The sequence below is a fragment of the Talpa occidentalis genome, unplaced genomic scaffold (assembly GCF_014898055.3).
Source record: "Talpa occidentalis isolate TD23 unplaced genomic scaffold, MPIMG_talOcc4v2.1 talOcc4.7, whole genome shotgun sequence".
NCBI classification, from domain to species: Eukaryota; Metazoa; Chordata; class Mammalia; order Eulipotyphla; family Talpidae; genus Talpa; species Talpa occidentalis.
In genome coordinates, this window is record NW_023605083.1 from 4,802,194 (window position 1) to 4,824,715 (window position 22,522).

At 52.8% G+C, this 22,522-nt stretch overlaps 1 protein-coding gene across 1 annotated transcript in view; it reads left to right on the forward strand.

The window, feature by feature from the left end:
- The first annotated feature begins 32 nt into the window (after window positions 1-32).
- LOC119232904 (kynurenine--oxoglutarate transaminase 1) overlaps window positions 33-22,522 on the forward strand; it is a 32,549-nt gene continuing 10,059 nt past the window's right edge. Inside the window, exons 1-11 of the mRNA XM_054689606.1 lie at window positions 33-118; window positions 10,603-10,695; window positions 12,686-12,842; window positions 16,086-16,144; window positions 17,768-17,915; window positions 20,000-20,149; window positions 20,227-20,313; window positions 20,507-20,635; window positions 21,786-21,906; window positions 22,225-22,301; window positions 22,426-22,515. Coding sequence (XP_054545581.1) covers window positions 12,747-12,842; window positions 16,086-16,144; window positions 17,768-17,915; window positions 20,000-20,149; window positions 20,227-20,313; window positions 20,507-20,635; window positions 21,786-21,906; window positions 22,225-22,301; window positions 22,426-22,515 — 957 coding nt within the window. The 5' untranslated portion in view covers window positions 33-118; window positions 10,603-10,695; window positions 12,686-12,746. The remainder of the gene's footprint in view (window positions 119-10,602; window positions 10,696-12,685; window positions 12,843-16,085; window positions 16,145-17,767; window positions 17,916-19,999; window positions 20,150-20,226; window positions 20,314-20,506; window positions 20,636-21,785; window positions 21,907-22,224; window positions 22,302-22,425; window positions 22,516-22,522) is intronic.

Here is a 22,522-nt window from a genome sequence, read left to right on the forward strand (position 1 = left end):
CGCCATGTTGCTTTGGGGCGGAAGTACCCGAGCCGGGTCTCGGCCCCCTTAAAGGGACAGCGACGGCTGTAACCTTCGGGGTGCGCCGGGGGACGAAGGGTGGCGCGCCGAGGCGGGGGTGAGTAGCGGGTGCCTGAGCGTGGCTGCCTCTAGGTCGGCGGGCCTGGGAATGGTTCCGACTTCGACTGGCCCGAGTCCTCGCTGCTTTGGGTGCTGCTGGTAAAACGGGGGGCCTGCGCGGCAGGGTGGCCCCAGCCCGCGGGAAGAAGGGGCGCGCGCGTAACGCTGACCGGCGCCCGGACGCTGGACCGCAGGCCAGTCCGCCCTGCACCCGCATCCCACCCCCGCGGCCGCGGCGGTGGGGAGCCCGGGCGGGCACCCGCCCTCAGACCCCAGCTCTGCGAGTCCCGCGGCCTCGGGTCGCCGGGCTGAGCGCAGCAGCCGCGCTCGCGGGGACCCGCCCGCGGGAGGCAGCGCGCCCCGACGCGAGAAGCGCCCAGTGTGCACCGGTGGGGGACACGCTCTGGTGTGGCGCGACTTCCAGGCGACCTTAGCTGAGAGAGGGGCGGGGAGGGTTCGCGTCGATCGGCTCTACCCTACCGTGTGCGGAGAGCGCGGTCGGGGCTGCGTCTGGGGGTGCCCGGCCAGCTGGGGGCGCCCCGGACCGCAGACCGGAGACCTGGGGTCCTGGGTGCGGAGCACGGGACAAGAATTGACCACCGAGGCACAGTCTGGTTGCTTCCAAAACTGGGCGAGGAAGGTAACAGCGGCCTCATCCACCTAGGGTTGAGCTGTGTTTGGTTTCAGTTGTCATGCTGGGAGGTCTTACTTTTCCCTGTTCTTCGCGGAGGGAACAGACCCAGCGACTTCAGCAATAGCTTGCTGGGTGAAAAAGCTGGAATTTGATCTCTGAAGGATTTTAACACTCAGTTCCAGCTTGGCCTCCTCCCTACCGGGAAGTTTTTTTTTGTTACCAACATTCAGCACCCAGCTTGGGGCCTGGCACATAGCAGTTATCCAGTAACTGCTTATTGGCTGTTTATTAGCCCAGCGTGTGGACCAGACAGGAGCCTACACTGATGTGTAGAGGGAGCCCAGACCCGAGGCCCATGCTTGCCCTTTCTAGCCTTGAGACCGTGGGGCTGGCAGCCCCTCCTTGGGCTTCCATGGCCCCATTTTTTAACACCCACACCGACAACCACAATAGCAGACACAGTGCTCCCATCTGCCCGCTTTGTGCTTTACAGAGACGAGCCCCTTTTACAGAAGCACAAGTAAAGCACAGAGACCTTGGAAAGGGGTTGCCCCAAAGGGGCTCCCCACTGGCCTGACTTCCTGCACCCATCAGCACTAATGCTCAGGGGGACCTACTGTGTGCTAGTTGCTCTGTGGGAGGCTGAGGATCTGGTGGAAAACAGGGCAGACACACCATTTCTGTCCTCGGAGCCCCGGGAGGGCGACCGACAACATGGCAGGTAGCATCTGTGACAAGTGCTGCGAGGGGACCAAGCTCAGCCTAGGGAGTCCAAGAGGACTCTCAGAGGAGGTGACACTTAATCTGTGACAAAAAGAACAGAGATGTTTGGAAGGAGAAATGATGAGGCTGGAGACTCAGCAGAGACTCATACCCAAGGATAATGGACAGGACGGGATTGCAGGTTAGAAACGGTATATGCAAGAATGGCTTTCCTCCTGGGGAACGTCTGCCTCCCCCCAGGGAATGTCTGTGGCTTTCCTCCCTCAACTCACATTTAGAGCCCCTCCTCTTGAAGGGTGGGACTCCCTGGATTTCTAATCCTGGTGGGGGCGACAAAGGAACAGTCAATAGCAAGAAGTCCTTGGCATCCATACTTCCCTCCCCACCCCCAATGTGGCCAGCGCAGAAACTCTGTCCACGTGAGTATAGGTGTCCGGACAGGACGCGCCTGTCTTCCTGGCTGTCTATACTTGCCACCCAGGTTCTCAGCTTGTCTGTGCTGGGAGGGCCAGCTGGCTGTGACCCGCCCCCCGTTCTGTAGCCAGCAGGTCAAAGTCACTCCAGCTATAATAGGAGTACTCACTGCCACTCTCCCTAACATGTGGGGCCATACCTTACTCTGAGGGTACTGCGGGACCCCTGAAATTTTCCCATATTCTCATCCCACGTCTTCATTCCTGGGCACTGGTTCAAGCTTGGATTCACAGGTGGGGCGCCCTGTGCTTTTCTAGGATTCCGACTTCAGGTAAGTCATTTCCTTGCTCTGAGTGTTTGTCAGGCTATAAAACTGATGGGACTCTCATGTCCTGCCTGGCACGCTGTATGTATAGAACTGCCCCAAAGAGTGACAGTGCAAGTTGGGATCTGGATCCCAAGCCAGGAGGAATAAGGAGTGGGCTACCTACAGTCGGTCTCATTCCTGGGGTCCCCACCTACCTCCCAGGCCCTGGCTTCCTCAGTCTGGGCTCCAGATGTCATCTCTCTCTGTTGCCAATCCAAAGCCAAAGGAACTGGATAAGCCGGGGAGCCTGTTCGTCTCTCCAGGCAGCCGCTCCCTCCCTTGTGAAGCAGCCATTCGCTCTGGAGTTTTCACCAATGCTTGTCTCGTAGACACTCTGCTTTTAGATACAAAATGGAAATCAGGATTCTTTATCTGAAAAGAGACTTTGTTATCTCATTTGGTTAATTCATGTTTACGGAGAGCCTTGTAGATTTCAGTGTCAATAGCTCATTGTCACTGGCAGTTACTGAGGGCCAGGACCTGGGTGAAATGCTTTCTGTGGAAGATGGGGTTATTTATTAATGCCCCCATTCTATAGCTGAGGAAGCTGAGCCTCAGAGACTGTGGAATGGCCCCTACCAAGCTCCTGCAGCTAGTTCAGGTGGAGCTGGGACTGCGTTCTCCAAGTCCAGGTCCAGGCTTTCAGCTCCTGTTTGAGGAACAGACTGATCTGGCCTGGACATCGCCCACCCTCCCTAGGCTGCACCTCCAGACCTGCAGTGATCTGTGTTGTCCCATCCACTGGGGGGGCTCCCAGCAGGTGCTCAACATCCTTCTAGGCCCTAATAAATCTGCCCCATAAAGAGTGACTCACCCTCAAATACCAAGTGTGCCCCTGTTGAGAAATACCAAACTCAGCTGTCCTTATCTCATAGAACTGACAGGTGATGTGGGGCCAGCTTGCAATGCCAGGCTTACCTCGCCTGCCCTGGAGACTGCCATGCTGTTCAGGCGCTAGACAAGGCATGGCTCCCGCCCCTGAGGGGCTGACGGACTCCTGCAGGCAGGGGGCTTGTGGGGGTGACAGCACCCATCTCCCAAGCAAGGACTTTTGGGGGAGAGTTTAGACTTTGGAAACAGGAAAGCAGGGCTTGACCCCAGCTCAAGCTCTCAGCCTGGCAAGCCTGCTGCATTCTCTTGAGCAAGACAGGCACGATGCTGCCTTTCTAAAGGCTGTTGTGAAGATTAGAGGATCCAGCAGAGGGGTCAGCTCAGAGTAAACGCCCTCTGCCTTCAGAGGAGGCAGAGTTGGGGCTAAGCCTTGCCAGGGGTCGTGCTGCGGAGCATGCGAGGCAGCTTGAGCAAAGGTGGGCAAAGCAAAGGATTTGTACCTTCTGAAGAAGAGTCAGCATATCTGTTGCAATGTTGGACTCAGACCAGTTCAAAGGCCGAGCTAAGGTAGCCATGGACTTTCCCCTGTATCCACGCACGATGCTTGGCAAGGCTTGTCCAACAGGAGGAGTAACTGACATCAGCCCTATAGTATTGGTTCCTGAGGCATCTCTTGGGATCAGCCACCGGTTGGTCACAAGTGGTGGTGCCTTCTGGCCAAGGAGATGGCCAGTAACTGCCAGGCTGGTGGAGGCGTGTGCTGGGGGAGGGCCCTGGCCCCTGGCCTGGCAGCAGGGAGGCCTGAGTGGTGAGATGCCTGGGAAGATATGGTGGAAGGTGTCCGAAAGGTCATCTGGTACAGTCCTTTCTCTCTAGGCGGGTGGCCTCCCAGGTGCTGCCCTAGGGCTGAGCTTCTTTAAGGACTTGTGTTTAAGTAATAACAATAATGATGGCATTTGTTGATCCTCTCAGGCACCCATGAAGTGACTTTGTGTGTGTGATCTCATTGACTCTCATTACAACCCGATGTGGCAGGGACTCACTATTCTCATTTCAGAAATGGTGTTCAGGAAGGTTTAATCATTTGCTGGAAGTATATAGAAGAGATCCCAGAGAAGGCCACTATTAATAATGTAGCCATGGGGCCTCCCCAGTGGCGCAGCGGTTGAGCGCTGGGTTGCGAAGCTGCCCGCGGCCTCTGCAGCGCCGGTTCGATCCCCGGCTGCTCCCCGGCCACCGGAGGAGGGTCCCGCATGGCGCGCAGACCTCTCCTGCCGCCCATTGCTCCCCTCAGCAGTGTGCTTCGGTCCTTCTGCCTGCTCTGCTCCGTGCTCTGGCTCTGGTGAATTCTCTCACCCTCCTGCGCTTCTGACTATACCCAGTGCTTGCACAAATAAATAAATAAATCTTAAAAAGAAAAAAATAATGTAGCCATGGAAACATCCTCATGCACAGATACATAATCAAACCATCCTTGCTTTGTGGGTGGATAAGTGTCAGTTACTATGGTTTCATTCAGTATCACCAGTCCCTTAGTTGCCATGTTATATTAACTGAGCATTTGCATGAAGTACTGACTCTGCTGCTTGCTCTTCCACAAATCGCTTTGAAAGTAACAGATGTGGGCCTCCCCGTGGCACAGCAGTTGAGCGCTGGGTTGCGAAGCTGCCCGCAGCCTCTGCAGCGCCGGTTCGATCCCCGGCTGATCCCTGGCTGCTCCCCGGCCACCAGAGGAGGGTCCCACATGGCGCGCAGACCTCTCCTGCCGCCCGCTGCTCCCCTCAGCAGTGTACTTCGGTCCTTCCGCCTGCTCTGCTCCCCACTCTGGCTCTGGTGAATTCTCTCACCCTCCCGTGCTTCTGACTGTACCCAGTGCTTGTATAAATAAATAAATAAATCTTTAAAAAAAAAAAAAAGTAACAGATGTGCAGCAGGGTTGGCAATCCCACTCACCTCCTCTTTCAACTCCTGCCATGTGCCATTCAGCTCAGACACAAGCCACAAAACATGCGGTAGTGTCTCTGTCTCCCGGTGACAAACCCACAGACATTTTGCCAAAATCCAGGGGTGAATGTGCACTAAAGAAATGCAAAACGGTGACACCTCCAGAAGTGAAATCTGAGGCAAACGTTAATGGAGTGATAAAGAGCTGACTGTGTGAGTGTTGACTCCACAGCTGTTCGAGAAACTCCAGAGAGGCAGCGAGAGAAACTTAGGGAAGGGAAGTTTATCAACAGAAACGGTCCAGATGGAAAGCATGGAGAGGTCCCAAGGGAAGTCAAGGCAGCAAACCTTCACGTGAAAGGACCTCGCTCTCTGTCACGGCATTGAAGCCTAAAGGATAAAACCCTGGAGGTTGACCCACACTTAGAAAAGAGCAGGACAAGTCACCAACACATAGAAAAGCTGCTCATTCTGTGTCCTAGGCTGTGGGACTCAAGGAAGGTGGCGCTGTTCAAGCGGCTCTTGATCAAATTTCCCCCAGAGCTATTAAGATATAATTGACAAAGGAAATTACAAAGCGGACATGTGATGATTTGATATTCATAGATATCGTGATTCCCACAATTAAGTAATCGCATCCATCAACTCCATGGTTGCCTGTGTTAGTGAGAACGCTTCGGAGATCTACTCTGAGCAAATTTCAGTGACACAATACAGCACTGCCAACTGCAGTCACCATCGACCTGTGCGTTAGATCCCCAAGCATGCTCATCTTATAACTGACCGTTCATACCCTTTTGCCAACCTTCCCTGTCTCCTCATCCCCCTGGTCCTTGGTAACCACCACTCTACTCTCTGATGCTATGAATTCAAGTTTCTTTTTTCATTTTTTCAGACTGCACCTATAAGTGACACCGCACAATATTTGCCTTTCTCCATTTGGCTTATTTCACTTAGCATCATGCCCTTTGGGTTCATTTGTGTTGCTGCAAATGGCAGGAAGTCCTCTTTTAGGATTGAATAGTATTCTGTTGTGGGTTCCACACCGGCTCATCCTTTAAAACGGGGGACATATTCTGAGATATGCGTCATTGGGCAATTTCGTCATTGTGCGAACATCATAGAGCTTACTTAACACACCTATGAGGGACAGCCTCCTACAGTTGGTGGGAGAGCTCTGGAGTGGGAGGCCTGCTGCCCCGTCAGATGGTGGGTCTGAACTAGCATGTTCTCTGTGGTGGGCCTCTGTGAAGCTCGGCCACAGTCCCTCCTGAGGCAGAAAGTCGTCCAGGGCCCCCAAGTGTGGCCAGCTGCCCCAAGTGTCTCCACGGGCCTGGCCCCGAGCACCCTCTGCTGGCCGGTCCAGAAAAACAAGCCCACCAGCCACCCAAACACCTCCCCTCCACCTTTTTCTTTCTTTAAAAGTAATTAAAGTAATTAAAGCATTTTTATGGACTCCTCAAAGTATGGCGGTCACTCCATCCTCCTCCTCCCAGGAGGTCTGGTGGAAAAGTCTGCGCTTCCATCAAGGGGGAGCGAATCCTCACATCTCGCCCACATGCCATGTCATAGCAATTCAGGGTGCCTGCACTTATTACCATCCATCAGGCACTAAGGGAAGTGCTTCCCATGAATTGTCTTATTTTTATTCATTTTACAGATAGGGAAACTGACATTCAGAGAGGTGACGTGACCTGCCTCAGGTCACACAGCCTGGCACAAAGCCTGTGGTCTAGTCCTTTCCCCAGGGATTTGCCCTGGGCCTGCACCTGGGTGGGCACTCAGAGTTTTGCAGTGCAGACCTGCCATACAAGGGTGCGCTGTCATGCTCACTGCTGTGCCCACAAAGTCTCCCAGGACTATGCCACCCCTCTGCCCTGGCAGTCCCTGCTGGGAAATCCCAGCCCTGCTTTACAGCGCCCGCCCTGCTCCCCACCCGTGGCCCTCCCCAGGATCCAGACCACCTCCAACCCCAGGCACCACCTTGCCCAGAGCTGGCTGTAGCTCAGACAGTGATGAGCTGGCACTGTGGCAGGGGTTGGGGTGCAAGGAGCACAAGCTTCTCCCCTGTGAGTTCCACCTTGACCTGGGCACTTCCTAACCCTCATTGTTAGTTGTAATTTGGTCGTTATTATCAGCGTCTTTGCCTTTTTTTTTTTTTTTTTTTAATGTACTGGGGTAACATCAAGTTTACCGCCCTGTGTAAATTTCAGTTGTTCAACTTCATACCTAAACTTCTGTAGAGACCACCCCACTCCCACCACCATGGATCGACCCCTCTACCCACTACCATGGCGCCCTCACCCTTCCCCTCCTTGGGCAACCACATGCTGTTGGCCAACCCAAGGATTAGTATGTTTTGTTTTGTTTAATCCTCTGATTCCACACAAGAGCAAACTCAGTGTTTATCTTTTTCTGGCTGACTGACTTCACTTAGCACAACCCTCTCAAGGTCCACCTCGGTGTATGTAACACGGCTTCCTTATCTAGTCATCCTGCCTTGGCTCTTCTTGTCTCCAAGTCCTGGCACTTGGGAAGAGTGCTGCAGTGAACATGGGTGCATGTGTATTTTCCAATTCATGTTCTTGCTTTCTTGGGATAAATACCCCAAAAGTATCCGTATTTGTCTGCAACTGGCTCATGGCTGGAGGCTCAGTGTGGACAAGTCTGAGAGGAACAACTCTAAGGGCCACGGCCCACTTCCCCACCAGTGTCCTGGATCACAGACTCACTCCTCCAGGGGCCTGCTGTCCTGGGCTGCTCCCCGCCACTGCTGCTGAGCTGACAAACTGCAGGTGGGCCTGCTTGCAGAGTCTGATATACCCACTGAGTCGAGATTTCTAGAAACGAGTGGGTTATTTTGAAGCAAATCCCAGAAATGAATTGTAAATACTTCAGGCTATGTCTCTAAAATATAAAGAAATCCCTGTCGGGGTGCAGAGGGAAAGTCCATCACTCCTCCAGGTTCTTCCTGGGCTGGATAAGCAAACATGACTCAATTTACATGACTCAATTCTAAAGTCAAGGAGGCCAACTGGGAGTTTATTTTTTGTGCTGAGGAATGGGGGCAGTGCCTGGGGCATCTAGGAGATAGACTGGTGGTCTCACATGAGGAAGACATAGGTTTCTCCATAAAAAGGTTCTTTCTAGGGGCCTCCCTGGTGGCGCAGGAGTTAAGTCTCAGCACTATGAAGCTATCCACAGCCACTGCAGCACGAATTCAATCCAAGGCCAGGGAGCTGACCCACGTGGCACAGCAGACCTCTCCTGTCTCCCCGCTGCTCCCTCAGCAGTGGATTTCAGTCAGTCTGCCTGTTCTGTTCCCCACTCTGTCTCTGGTGAATTCTCTCACCTTCCACACCTCTGGCCTGCACCCCAGCTCTTGTACACATAAATATATCCTTTCTAGAGATGTCCCTAAATCTGGGTAATTGACATCCCCAACACCATTAGCACACGTAAAACATTAATAATTCCTTCATAAGGTACAATACCCCATTGATGTTCACGTCTGTCCCATTAGACGTGCCTCCAACATCTGCGGGGCCCCAATGGAGCCCACATACCAGGTGGCCAGATGTTCCCAAGTCTCAGTGAAGCTTCACACTGGCTTTCTCCACAGGCCCGACAGCCCCCGCTCTGAGGACCACTGCAGAGGAACAGCAGCTAAGGCCGTTCTCTGCCCCTGCCTCCATGCCACCTGAGCGGGGTCACCTGGCCAGGGCCCAGCTCCCTGAGCACCATTACTGCGGGGGCCTATCTGCCTGCCTTGGGTATTTGGCCAGGGCAGAAGTGGGGGTGTCTTACAACCCCCAATATATGCACTTGCCCTTCCTACGACTGTTCATCTACCTGTCTACCTTGGCCTGGGCCTCTACCTGACGCTCAGCCCACAGCCTCTGGTCAAAGAGGCCCAGTTCAGCTTCCCTCCCAGTAACCCTGCTCATTCAGTTCATCCTCACACTTGGAAACCAAGACTGAAAAGAGCGCCTGTGTTCATCACAGCACAACTCACATGGCTGGCGCTGAGCGCCTACGACGGAGGAGCATATTGGGAACATGTGTGTGCACGAAGAAAGATGCTCAGCCACGAGAAGATGACGTCCCGCCACCGCCATTTTGAAATCTTGCCATTTACACAACGTGGATGGACCTGCAGGGGGTGATGCCAAGTGAAGTAAACCAGAGGGAGGGACAAAGATCGGATGGTTCCACTCGCGTGGGAGACAAAGACACAAAGCCAATGAGTGAACAAAAAACAGGACAAAATGGTGGTGACAGAAGGGGAGGGGAGCCTGGGTGGTAAATCAGGAAGGCGGTCCACTGTTTGGCTTTTCTGGTGATGAGCAGTATCAGCTTCTACAGACGTGGAATTTGAACATCGGGCACCCAAAATCTATGTAGTGTTAGAAACCAATGTTACTTCAATAAGAAATGTTTTAAAAAGAAGAGACTTCCAGAAACATCAGTCCCTTGCGGGATGTGTGTGTGTTGGTGCTTATAGGTTTTCTAAAGCAGAGGCGGGCTGAAGGACACCCCTGATTGTCGCTTTCACACCATTTGACTCAGAATCCCAGACGAGTCTGTAATCGTCAGACTTCATTTTGAAATAGTGAGACCTACAGAAAAGGTGAAGAACTGTACGTGGCCACGCACATTGACCACCAGACGTCCCAATGCTTCATCCCTAAACGCTTCAGCATGCGCCTCCTTAGACCACCCCTCCGTGCCCACCCAGCATTATCACCCTGAAGAAACTGACCATGGTCCTCTGATACACAGGGCCTGTTCCGGTTTCTCCAGCCGTCCCACGGGTCTCTGGTGTGAACTTGCATTGTTCTTGCTGTCACCAATCCAGGCTCCAGAGAATGTTCTCTTGCATGTTGTGTCTCTTTTAATCTAGAACTGACCCCAATCCCCAAACACGCCTTTTTTTTTTTTTTTTTTTTAAAGATTTATTTATTTATTTATACAAGCACTGTGTACAGTCAGAAGCGTGGGAGGGTGAGAGAATTCACCAGAGCCAGAGTGGAGAGCAGAACAGGCAGACTGACGAAATACACTGCTGAGGGGAGTAACGAGCGCAGCAGGAGAGGTCTGCGCGCCATGTGGGACTCTCGCTGGTGGCCGGGGATTGAACCGGCGCTGCAGTGGCTGCGGGCAGCTCTGCAGCCCAGTGCTCAACTGCTGCGCCACCGGGGAGGCCCCCACGCCTTTCTTTTTTCATGGCTGTGCTGACACAGCCTCTGAGAAGCAGATGCCAGGATGGGCTGAGACAGACAAGAGATCTGTTAGGACAGATATGTGGAGGGTGTGGAGGAGGGAAGGAGCAGAAGAAGTAGGCATTGACGGTGCAGTGGGGCTGCAGCTCTGGCTCTCACCCCCTTGGAGGGTGGGGAGAGGGAAGGGAGGCAGGCAGGCAGGAAGCTCTCAGATTGCAGTTCTCAGAAAGTTCCAGCAACAGCCTGCCTCTAACCTTCCAGGTGGGACTAGAGGAGACTTACACCGTTGACCCCCTAATTCTTGGGACTAGGACTGGGACTTATAATATTGATTCCCTGGTTTTTAGGGCTTTGGACTCAGACTGAATTATACCACCAGCCTTCCTGGTTCTCCAGCTTGAACGCTGCAGACGGTGGCACTGATTGGTCTCCATCACCACGTGAGCCAACTCCTATAGTAAACCTTCTCTTCTGTGTACCTGTCAATGTATCCTATTGGTTCTGCTTCTCTGGAGGAGGCTGATACACTACACGTCCCAGTTGTCCCAGAGGGTCCTTACTGAGACCCACTGTTTCCGTGTGGTTACCTGCAGTGCTCTCTTTTACTCTTAAAAATGTGGCCTGGTTTGGACAATAAATTATTTTATTCTTTTATGAGAGCAATGACATTGCATACTTCCGATATGCATCCCACCATTTCTCTTAAATTTTTTTTTTAGATTTATTTATATATGCATAGAAGAACTGGGGTGTAAGCCAGTGGTTGGGGTGGGGTGAGAGGATTCAACAGAGAGAGTGGGGAGCAGAACAGGCAGATCTACTGAAATATACTATTGAGGGGAGCAGCGGGTGAGGCAGGAGAGGTCTGCTGCGCCATGTGGGTTGCTCCCTGGTGGGCCGGGGTTGGAACTCACGCTGCAAGGCTGGCTATAGATTGATAGTGCTGTCTTTAACCCTTGCGCTAGCAGGGAGGCGCCATTTTTCTTAAATTTTTTAACTCATGTAATCCTTACAACCCTTGAATAGTGGGTTGAATAGTATTATATCCACTTACACTTTAAGAATGCTAGGCCCAGGCCTCCCTGGCGGTGCAAGAGGTTGAGCACAGCACTGTGAGGCTGGCGAGTTTGATCCCCGGCCGGCCGGGAGCTGCCCACATGGCGCAGCAGACCTGTCTCACCCACTGCTCCCCTCAGCAGTGCATTTCAGTGGCTCCACCTGTTCTGCTCCCCACTCTGTCTCTGGCGAATCCTCTCACCCCTCCAACACCTCTGGCCTGTACCCCAGCTCTTATATGCATAAACAGATGGATCTTGAAAAAAAAAATCCAAGACCCACTGCTAAGCTGGAAGCAGGGCCTCAGCACTAACGACTGGGGATAGGTTTTAGAGTCAAGAGTCCCCTTAGTCATTAGGCCGCTGGCGTCAGAAAGACCCACAGCCAACACATGGCTCTTTTTACATTTTACTCACTAGATTACTAACTTGTTATAAAAGAACATAATCCAGGAACAGCTAGATATAAGATGCATAGGGCAAGGTATATTGAGGTACAGAGCTCCCACGCCCTCTCCAGGCAGCCTGGACACTCTCCAAACAGGTCCCGCTCAGGATTTATGGAGGCGTCCTCACATGGGCGGGTTGACTAAATCACTGACCAGGTTGATTGTTCAACCTCCATCCTCTCATCTCTCCTGGGAAGTCAGGGGGGTGGGACAGAGAGTTCCAACCTCTAACCACATGCTCGACAGTCCTGGCAACGAGCCCCCATCCAAAAGTCACCTCATCAACAAGTACTGATCTCTCTCAACAGTTAGGACATTCCAGGGGTTCTGAGAACTGTCCGCTGGAACCTTGAGCAAAAACCAAATACATAGAAAAGGTTTATTTTGGTCATCTGAATGACCAAATGTATTTTTTCTTATAAATCACAATATCACAAGGCCCTCCACGGGTCTTCACCTGGGTCATTTTGTCATTAGTGAGGATTGACATGGTGAAAGGCCACTTTGGGGCCTCCCTGGTGGCGCAGGCGGTTGAGCGCAGCGCTGTGAAGCTGTCGCAGCCTCTGCAGAGCCAGTTCGATCCCCGCCAGCCTTGGGAGCAACCCACATGGCGAGCAGACGTCTCCTGTCTCGCCCACTGCTCCCCTCAGCAGTGTATTTCGGTCAGTCTGCCTGTTCCGTTCCCCGCTCTATCCCTGGTAAATCCTCTCACCCTCCTGCGCATCTGGCCTGTACCCAGGCTCTTGTATAAATAAAAAATAAATCTTTTTTTTTTTTTTAAAAAGGCCACTTTGGTTGTTGGGGAGCAGGGGAGGGAGGGTTGATCAGGGTAGTTGTAAGGACTGAGTGGTGATCATGCAAGAAGGCATATGTCACTCTGCCTGGTACCAGTGACCACTTGCTAAATATTAGCCTTTTCTGGCCAGGGTGCTCTCCTTCCTTCCCTGCCCCTGGAGAAGTTGGCAGTGTCCCTCAGCTCTAGGAAGCATGTTCAGGAATGCAGCAGCCATCTATTTGCATCTGGTGGGTCCCCTCCAGGGAAAGAAGGCTGGAGCTTCTGTCACGCGATGCTTGCACCAGACTGTAAGTGCTGTAACCCTGCACTCTGCCCACTGCATGCCCTTGGGTTCCTGGGATCTGGCTTGGTCCTGGCTTCAAAACTGCCCGTGGGTCTCCTCTTTCAGGAAGCCTTCCCTGACTGCAGCCTGGACTGGACCCTTTCTTTGCCCTTGTCTCTAATCTAGAACTTGTAGCTCTGCATGTGAATATTTGGTAGTTGCTGCTGCTTCCCATCACTCCCCATGCCCAGCCCAGCCTCCAGTACATAGTAGATGCTCAATAAACAGTTGAATGAATCCATGACACATAGCCTGCGAACTGGTACTGTATCATTTATCCAGGTGCTGTGTAACATACTGTGTAACATACTCCTTTGAGTATCCCAGTTTTCCAGGGTCCCCCCCATTATTTTTATTTTCTTCCTGTACTCAGTCCTCTTCTCTCACTTCCTCTGTTCTTTCTCTCTGCATCACTCTACTCCATCCCCAACCCCAGCCCTCATCACACTTTCTTCCCTCCAACTTCTACCCCTTTCCTTCCACCCCACCCCCACTGTGCCCATCTCCTTTTATTATTTTTAATATGATGCATACCACCAACTCAAAAAAAATTCCTTCTTTCATTGAATCCAGGATGCCATCAATTGTAAGATGCATTGCTGTTTTATGAGCTAGTAGAGGGAAAACATTAATTAAACATCAATTAAGACACATCCAAATTCAGAAAAAGTGCAGTGCAGAAAAAAATGCTGTGTTCAGAATCAACCAAATATGGTATACTCTCTAAAAAAGACTTAGAGGCTGCCTTCCTGGTGGTGGAGGGGTTAAGTCTCAACACTATCAAGCTATTGCCAGCCACTGCAGTATGAGTTCAATCCCCAGCCAGGGAGCTGGCCCACATGGTGCAGCAGACCTCTCCTGTCTTGCCGCTTAGCAGTGTATTTCAGTAGATCCACCTGTTCTGCTCCCCACTCTGTCTCTGGTGAATCCTCTCACCCTCCTACTACCTGCACCTCTGGCCTACACCCTATATGCATAAATAAATAAATCTTTAAAAAAAAAAGACTTAGAAACACAGAGAAGCTCACACATGAAATTAAGTCACGTTCAATTCCACTACGTATTTACAAACAGACATGAGGGTGTTTTTACAAAACTTAACCATACTACACATATATTTTGCAGCTTCTTGGTATCAGTATATCATATTGATGTTCTTCTAAAATGTGATTTTTCTGCCATACTTTAAAATCATCAAAGCAAGACATTTGTTTAAGATTTGGAAAACAGGGCCTCCCTGGTGGCGCAAGGGGTTAAGACACAACCTATGAAGCTCTCCGTAGCCACTGCAGCACGAGTTCGATCCCCGGCCAGGGAGAAACCATATGGTGCAGCAGACCTCTCCTGACTCACCTGCTGCTCCCCTCAGCAGTGTATTTCAGTCAATCTGCCTGTTCTGTTCCCCACTCTGTCTCTGGTGAATCCTCTCACCCCCTCCCCACACCTCTGGCCTGTACCCCAGTTCTTGTATGCATAAATAAATAAATCATTAAAGAAAAAAGATTTGGAAAATAAGAAAACTAAGAGAAAGAAAAAACATTATGTTAACCAACTAACCCAAGATAATTATCACTAACATTTCGGCTATCACATGATTTTCCTTGGGAGGAATCACCCTCATTTTAAACAGTTTTGATTTAAAAGGTGTACTGAGTGACTAGCACGGTGGAGGGCATCAGGGAGTCGGAGGAGGAGAGGACTGCTGGAGTTGGTGAAGCTCCCAGCAGGTGCCAGGCCCAACCTCCCGTGGGGATCCTAGGCGGCAGGACACCTGGTTCGCACTCAGATGCTCTGGGATGGGGCCTGGCGCGAAGAGCCCACCCCCTCTGACCAGATCCTGTCCAGCTGCTTCTCTGACCTCGGGCAGGCCCCTCTATCTCCCCCAGAACTCAAGGTCTTCATCTCTAGGTGGGGGTTTACATGGCACCGCCACCAGTGGGGACTAAGCAAGATGGTGAGACACGGTTTGCTTTACTGCTATCCCAGCAGGTGGCGGAGGACATTAGCTCCCCGGCCCACTAGCCCTTGGACACTCAAACCCACCAGACCGGGGGACCACAAAGCCTATGCGCCTATCACAATGATGGGGAGACTGAGGTCAGGAGGTGCTCAGTCACCTGTCCAATGTCACCCAGTCCAGGCAGGCTTAGGACCTGAGTTTGAGGGGAAAGCAGGCTTGGAAGAAATATGGGGTGCGGTGGGGACCAGGGTCAGGCTCCTGAACTCCTCTCAGGACTGAATGTGTGTCCCCTTCACAGGAGTAATAAAGTGGCCTCCTAGTCTCAAGATGGCCTGAGCCTGGGTATTTTGTTGCGTGACCTTGTCAGACATCCCCCACGCCCCTACTCCCATTTTCCCATCTATAAAGCAGGCCCAGCCAGATTGTTCTGAGAAGTAAGAAGGTAGAGCTTACCTAGACCTTGGTCCACAGAAGCTGCTCCTGCTCCATTTCCCCTTCTCTTTCCCTGCTCTCCTGCCCCTCTCCCCCTCCTTCCTGCCCCTCCTCAATCCCCTGGCCTTCCCGGGTCAAATTTTAACTTGGCCGAGTCTGGTGTGCCATTTTGGAGTGCAGGAGCCCCGGGCTAGTCGAGGCTGGTGGAATGGGGTGGAGCCGGGCTCTGGCTGGACTGGAACTTGCCTAGCCATCTGGAGGCACTTAAACTCCACCTCCTCCCTGGGAGTGGTCCAGCCCCACTGCCAATCTGTTATAGAGCAACCCCGATATTAAACGGGTTCCTGGCTGTGGGTCCTCACCCGCGCGCTTTAAAGGGACTTATGAATACTCTACTACAGACACACGCCAAAGGGTTAATAAAAGGTTTATTTACAAGAGAAAAGGAAATAAGGAAAATGTACAACTCAGGGAGAAAATAGGGAAATAAAGTCTTTAATGCGTCCTACCCGATCCGCCGACCTGGAAACCCAAAGTCACTCTCAGAGCTGGCAGGACGCTGCTAGCTGGTGGACAGCCAAAATGGGGGAGCCCCCCAAAGCCCACGTGTCTGCCTTTTGTATCCACCTGGCTGCTTAACCCCACCCTCAGGTCCCAGCCACCTTCCCTTTGGTGGTGATGGGATTTGGAGTTCCCAGTGTCTTTGGCTTTGACCTGGGGTGGGGGTGGAGTCCACAAAGCCTATATGGAATTTGCTTTGGGACATCCTTTTCCCCCTAACAAATCCAGGACTCTGACTTTCCCCTGTGTCTGCAGGTTGCAATGGCCAAACGGCTGCAGGCTCGCAGACTGGACGGGATTGACCACAACCCGTGGTAAGCGGCCAGGGCAGGGGGTGCGTGGGTCTCCCTGCAGGCAGGCGGGCAGGTGGGACAGGCGGGCAGGTGGGACAGGCCGGCAGGGGTTTGCCATCATGCAGCAACACCGCAGGGGGCTGCTGGGCGTGTAGCCCCTCCTGTGGGAGCCAAGACCCAGAGCAGCGCGCGCGGTTTGAATCTCAGCTTTGCCGGCTCGGCTGTGGCGTTGGGCCTGACACCCCAGCCCCAAGCTGCAGCCCCAGCTGCGAGGTGGCGATGGGACGCCACCCTCCAAGGCCTTGGAGGAGAAGGTGCAGCTTTAGGAGGGCAGTGCAGTCACCCAAGCCCCCAGGCCGTTGCTTCCCCTGAGCCTCTGCTTCACAGCCTCATAGACAAACAAGCCAGACAAGAGCAGGGCCTCATTGGATGCTGGGATCTTATCTGTATTGACTTGTTCTAAACCCCAGAGGGGCCTGAGGCCTTGTTACTCCCAGTGGTTCAGTGCCACCACGGAAATATTTAACTATCTTTTGGCCAGGGACAGAGAGACACCTCTGTGGGGTTTTTTTTTTTTTTTTTAATGTTGTCAACTGTTCTTTTTCCGAAAATCAGGAACATTTTTTCTTTTACCCTCCCCCCACCCCGCATACAGTACTCTGTTTTGTGGTGACCTCCCACCTCTGTTGGCCTTTGGATGTTCCCTGGCATTTGGGATGAGGAAGTTGTGGGGTTGGGGGCATAAGGGGAAGAACTGGAGCCCTTTATCAAGCCGCTGGCAACATGCAAAGTGGGATTGCAGTGTCCCAGCCCTGAGGTTGCCGCCCTCTGCCTTCTCAGTATTGATAAAACCCAACACAGAAGGGGAGAAATGGCAAGGAGGCAGACTGGGAGAGACAGGGAGACTCCTGATTCCCAGACCTGGCAGGCTTTTGGACCCAACACCCCATTGTATAGAAGGAGACCCAACCCAGAGGGCAGTGGGTCTCTGAGGGTGATGGAGCCTGGCTCCTCAGTCCCAGTCACCAGGGAGCATGCGCTCCCTGCCACTAGGTGCTGTGTGACTCCGGGCAGGTCACTGGCCTCTCTGAGCCTCTGCAGTGTGTGTCTTCAGGGGCACTGTGGAGCTCCGGAAAGGAAATGGCTGATTTTAGACCTGGTCACAAGCATAAGCTTGGCTTTAGATAGATGTGACTGAGCTATCCACTGACTAGGAACCTGTGGGTAAATCATTCCTAGCCTCCATGAGTCATGAGGGAAGGTGCCAGTGGGTCAAGAAATCCATCTAGGAGGCCTAAGTTCTAAAGAATAGTGTAGGCCAGAGTAAGCTGAAATCCTGCAGTAGATCACACCAGAAGGCCTGTGTGGCTTCCTTGCAGCTGCCCTCTGGGGTTTGCTGTAAAGATGATTTCTTACCAAGGATTCTAGTCAAAAAAGTTTGAGTGCCTCGGCTAGGCAATCTGCACAGTGGCCAGCACACCTAATCTCAAAGTGTGACCCTCACACAACTCTTCAGGCCAGGGTGGTTGCTAGTTGTCTGTTCTTTCTAGAATGAACCCAGTGCCATGATTCCCCTGCCCTGGAAGTCAGCAGTCCAGGTTGGGGGTGAAGGGAGACTGGTGCTGACAGTGCCTTCGTCCCCAGGGTGGAATACACCAGACTCGCCACTGAGTATGATGTCGTGAACCTGGGCCAGGGTTTCCCTGACTTCCCACCCCCAGACTTCGCAATAGAAGCCTTTCAGCACGCCGTCAGCGGGGACTTCATGCTCAACCAGTACACCAAGGCCTTCGTGAGTCTCCCAGTGCCTCCAGGGTACCCCCGCCCCCACTATCCCCTCACACAAAGACAGGCCTCAGAGGAGGCCCTGGGAGAGAATAGCCTTATTCTTTTTAATGACATTATAGTCTTCCATTGCCTAGATGTGCCATGGTTTATTTAACCAGTGCTATGCTGGTGGACTGGTTCAGATAGTTCACTATTCACTCACTATGCCACCTATTTGTACACACGTGTTGAGTATTTCTCTGAGATCAATTTCTAGAAGTGAACTAGAGACTCAAAGGGCCTAAGCATATAAATGTGTGAAGGGTTTGTCAAATTGCCCTCAGGAAGGGGCCTCCCTGGTCGTGCAGGGGGTTAAGATGCAGCACTGTGAAGATATCCACAGCCACTGCAGCACAAATTTGATCCCCAGCCAGGGAGTTGACCCATATGATGCAGCAGACGTCTTCTGACTTGCCCGCTGCTCCCCTTAGCAGTGTATTTTAGTCAGTCTGCCTGTTCTGTTCCCCACTCTGTCTCTGGTGGATCCTCTCACCCCCCGCATCTCTGACCTGCACCCCAGCTCTTATATGCATAAATAAACAAATCTTTTTTAAAAAAATTGCCCTCAGGAAGTTCCTCACCCAACTGCTTAGAGCCAGCAGGATAGCCCACACTTTGGGTTAAAGGGAAGACGGACCCATTTGTTGTCAACTGTGGCAAGAATCATTCAGTGTTGCTTTTATTTGGTTTTCCTTCAATTATTATTCTTTTCACTTGCATCTTTTTCTTTCATGACCTACCTCATTTTTCACTTGGGGGCATGTCTTTGTCTTATTACCTGTAGAAGCTCTTATAAAATATGTCTTTTGCCTCATTCTCTTATATTGCAGTGTTTTTTATCTTTGTCTTTTAACTTTGCTCATGGTAAATTGTGCTGTTCAGAAAATATGGTTAAGTCAGGTTTTCTGTTACTTAGTTTAGTTTATTAAGTTAGTTTAGGCTTTAGCACTTGGCTTAGCCTTTAGTGTTTTATAAGGGCCCTCAGTAAACAAGCTTACAGATTCAGTCTTTCTCTCAAAGTGGGGTACACACCAAGCTGCAGCATAAGGTCCTAATCCTACACCTCAACTGTGGGTGACCTTGGGTAAGTCATTTCCTTTCTCTAGGTCTCTATTTTTCTGTTTGTTTGTTTTCCTTTTTGGAGTCTCTATTTTTCTACCTGTCAAATAATACCTCTCTTGGGCCTCCCGGGTGGTGCAAGGGGTTAAGATGCAACATATGAAGCTACCCACAGCCACTGCAGCACGAGTTCAATCCCTGGCCAGGGAGTTACCCACAGGGTGCAGCAGACCTCTCCTGCTCTCCTGACTCACCCACTGCTCCCCTCAGCAGTGTATTTCAGTCAATTGCCTGTTCTGTTCCCCACTATCTCTGGTGAATCCTCTCACCCCCCACACCTCTGGCCTGTACCCCAGTTCTTGTAGGCATAAATAAATAAATCTTAAAAAAAAAAAAAAAAAACCTCTCTTGCAAGGCTTCTGGGAGACTGGATGACACCAATGTTCATCTTAGACCTAATGGAGGTGTTTAAAGTGCAGTTGCTGGGCCTCCCCTGGTGGCGCAGCAGTTGAGTGCTGGGCTGCAAAGCTGCCCGCAGCCTCTGCAGCGCTGGTTTGATCCCGGCCGCTGGGCGAGGGTCCTACATGGCGTGCAGACCTCTCCTACCGCCCGCTGCTCCCCTCAGCAGTGTACTTTGTCAGTCTGCCTGTTCTGCTCTCCTCTCTGGCTCTGGTGAATTCTCTCACCCTCCCACGCTTCTGACTGTACCCAGTGCTTGTATAAATAAATAAGTAAATCTTTAAAAAAATAAAATAAAAAATAAAGTGCAGTTGCCACCACTTCCTGGGTGCTGTGCCCTGGGCCCCAGGCCTGGTACAGAAGAGGCTTGTGGTAAAGGCTGGCAGAAGAGACGAGAGAATTCAACTCATAGGAGCTGACTTTGCCCCCAGCCTGCTGCTAGAAGGTGGTAGAATTGCCTGGTGGCAGCTGAACAAAAAAAAAAAAAAAAATGCCCAGGCCATCAAGTGGCTGACCCCTGCTATCCTGTAGGGTTACCCGCCACTGACAAAGATCCTGGCAAGTTTCTTTGGGAAGCTGCTAGGACAGGAGATAGACCCACTCACGAATGTGCTGGTGACTGTGGGTGCCTACGGAGCCCTGTTCACAACCTTCCAGGCCTTGGTGGATGAAGGAGATGAGGTGAGTGGGCAAAGTTTGGGCTGGATGGGGGGGATGGTCAGGGTGGTCCTGACCCTGGTCTCTGACCCTTGTACCAGGTCATCATTATTGAGCCCTTTTTCGACTGCTATGAACCTATGACCTTGATGGCAGGAGGTCGCCCCGTGTTTGTGTCCCTGAGGCCGGTGAGGATGCTGCTTGGGGCGTGAGTGGGCAGAGGGGGTCCCTGGGAGATGGGAAAGAAGGAAGGAAATGCAGGAGGCCAGTTTCTCCAGCGTGGGGGGCGCGATGTGGGGAGAGGATGGGGTTAGTTCTGGGGGGAAGAAGCCCCGGAGTTGTTTGGTGAATGTTGCTACCCGCTTCCACCCCCTCTTCCAGAGCCCCGCTGAGGAGGGGAAGCTGGAGAGCAGTAGCAACTGGCGACTGGACCCTACAGAGCTGGCCAGCAAGTTCTCTCCTCGCACCAAAGTCCTCATCCTCAACACCCCCAACAACCCCCTGGGAAAGGTAACTTTAGAGACCTCTATTCAGGGCCCCTCTAGGCTGGGTTCCAGCTCTGTCACTAGATGGCTGCTTTGGGGCCTCAGTTGCTCCATCCATGAAGTGGGAGGCACGGAGGCCCCAGGATAGGACAGACGTCCTTGGGGGGATATCAAGTCAGGGGTGATGGAGCAGGCTAGGCACCCCCATTCCCTCCCCATGACCCCGGGACAGTGACATCACGTCCCATTTGTCAAACGGGAGCCGGAGCCAGGTCACAGAGAACCCCATCTTCCTCCTGTTCCCCTTTGCTCTCACACACCCCCACGGTCATGCCACTCAGCTCCACGCAATCCTGGGACACCAGGCGGGTCGTACAACTGGAGTCACTTTAATTCTGTTCCGACGCTGTCTCCCTGGAGATGACGCAGGTGCGGAGGGTGCGGCAGGGGCGCCTGCCACTCCAGCGCCTCCCCCTGTGCCATGGCAGGCCCATGTGCTTCCGCCCCGCCAGCTGTCCAGTGGGGCCCCGTGCCCCCTCCTCCAGGTCACTTAGTTTGCTCATGGGACTCCGGGAAACACATTTGCAGTTGATTGAAAGATACAGATGAACAGCCAGGTGAAGACACACACGGGTGAGGTCGGCAGGGTCCGAGCACAGGAACCTCTGTCCCCATGGGGGCACCCACCCACCTGGAAGCTCCCAGCACCCCACACTATCGGGGTTTTTAATGGAAGTTTCCTTGTCAATTTTTAACTCCATTTCAGCCCCTCCTCTCTCTGGAGAAGTGGGGGGAGGGAAGCCGAAAACGCCAAACTTCTGATTACATTTGGTCTTTCTGGTGCTCAGTTCCCACCCCAGACCCCACCCATCGCCTGGTCAGAACTACAGACGCTCTAATGCGTAGCAATTCACAAGGGCCCGGGAGCCGGGTCAAGGACAGGGTCAAAGACAATATTAAAACGAGGGGTGCTCCCAGTGCCCTCATCACTTAGAAATTTCAAAGATTTCTGGAGCTCTGTGCCAGGAGTGGGGGCAGAGCCCGGTATACATATTCTCTATCATCTCACTACCAACGGGCCTTCGTAGGGTGGGACAGAAAAAGAGCCCCTGGCACAGGGCTGGGCCCGCGGCTCTGTCTCCTCTGAGCAGGCTCTGTTGGGGAGGGGCCCGCAGGTGTACTCCAGGGCAGAGCTGGAGCTGGTGGCCAGCCTGTGCCAGCAGCACGATGTGGTGTGTGTCAGCGACGAGGTCTATCAGTGGCTGGTGTTTGATGGGCACCAGCACGTCAGCATCGGTGAGCCCAGCGCCCCCCGGGGACCTTGCCCAGTCACTGTTGCAGGCCCTTGCGCCCAGCTGGAAGCCCTTGCAGGCCTAGTGATTAGCACTGGGAGGGAGGTTGGGGGATGGGAGGGGGCATCTGACCTCCCCCTGAGAACAGAAAGCAGGGGGATGATCACTTCTGCCGCAGAGTTGTCAGAGGGTGAGATGAAGTGAGTCCTACAGACAGTTTAGCTCAGGCCAGGGGTACAGAGCATGGGTGCTGGGGCCTGGCCACCCTGCCTCCCCTCACCCACAGCCCGTCTCGGCAGCTACTCTCTTTTCCCTTGGGCAGCCAGCCTCCCTGGCATGTGGGAACGTACCCTGACCATTGGCAGTGCTGGCAAGACCTTTAGCACCACGGGCTGGAAGGTGAGTCTACAAGGGTGGGGGCAACTCACCGCCCCGTCATACCTGGCAGGCCAGGTAGGCCTGGGAGTTGGGATGGGCTCTGGCCAGGCTCTGGCCTCACTCCTGACCTGTGCTCTTGGTCCAGGTGGGCTGGGTCCTGGGTCCAGATCGTCTCGTGAAGCACCTGCGCACCGTACACCAGAACACGGTCTATCACTGCCCCACGCAGGCCCAGGTGAGGA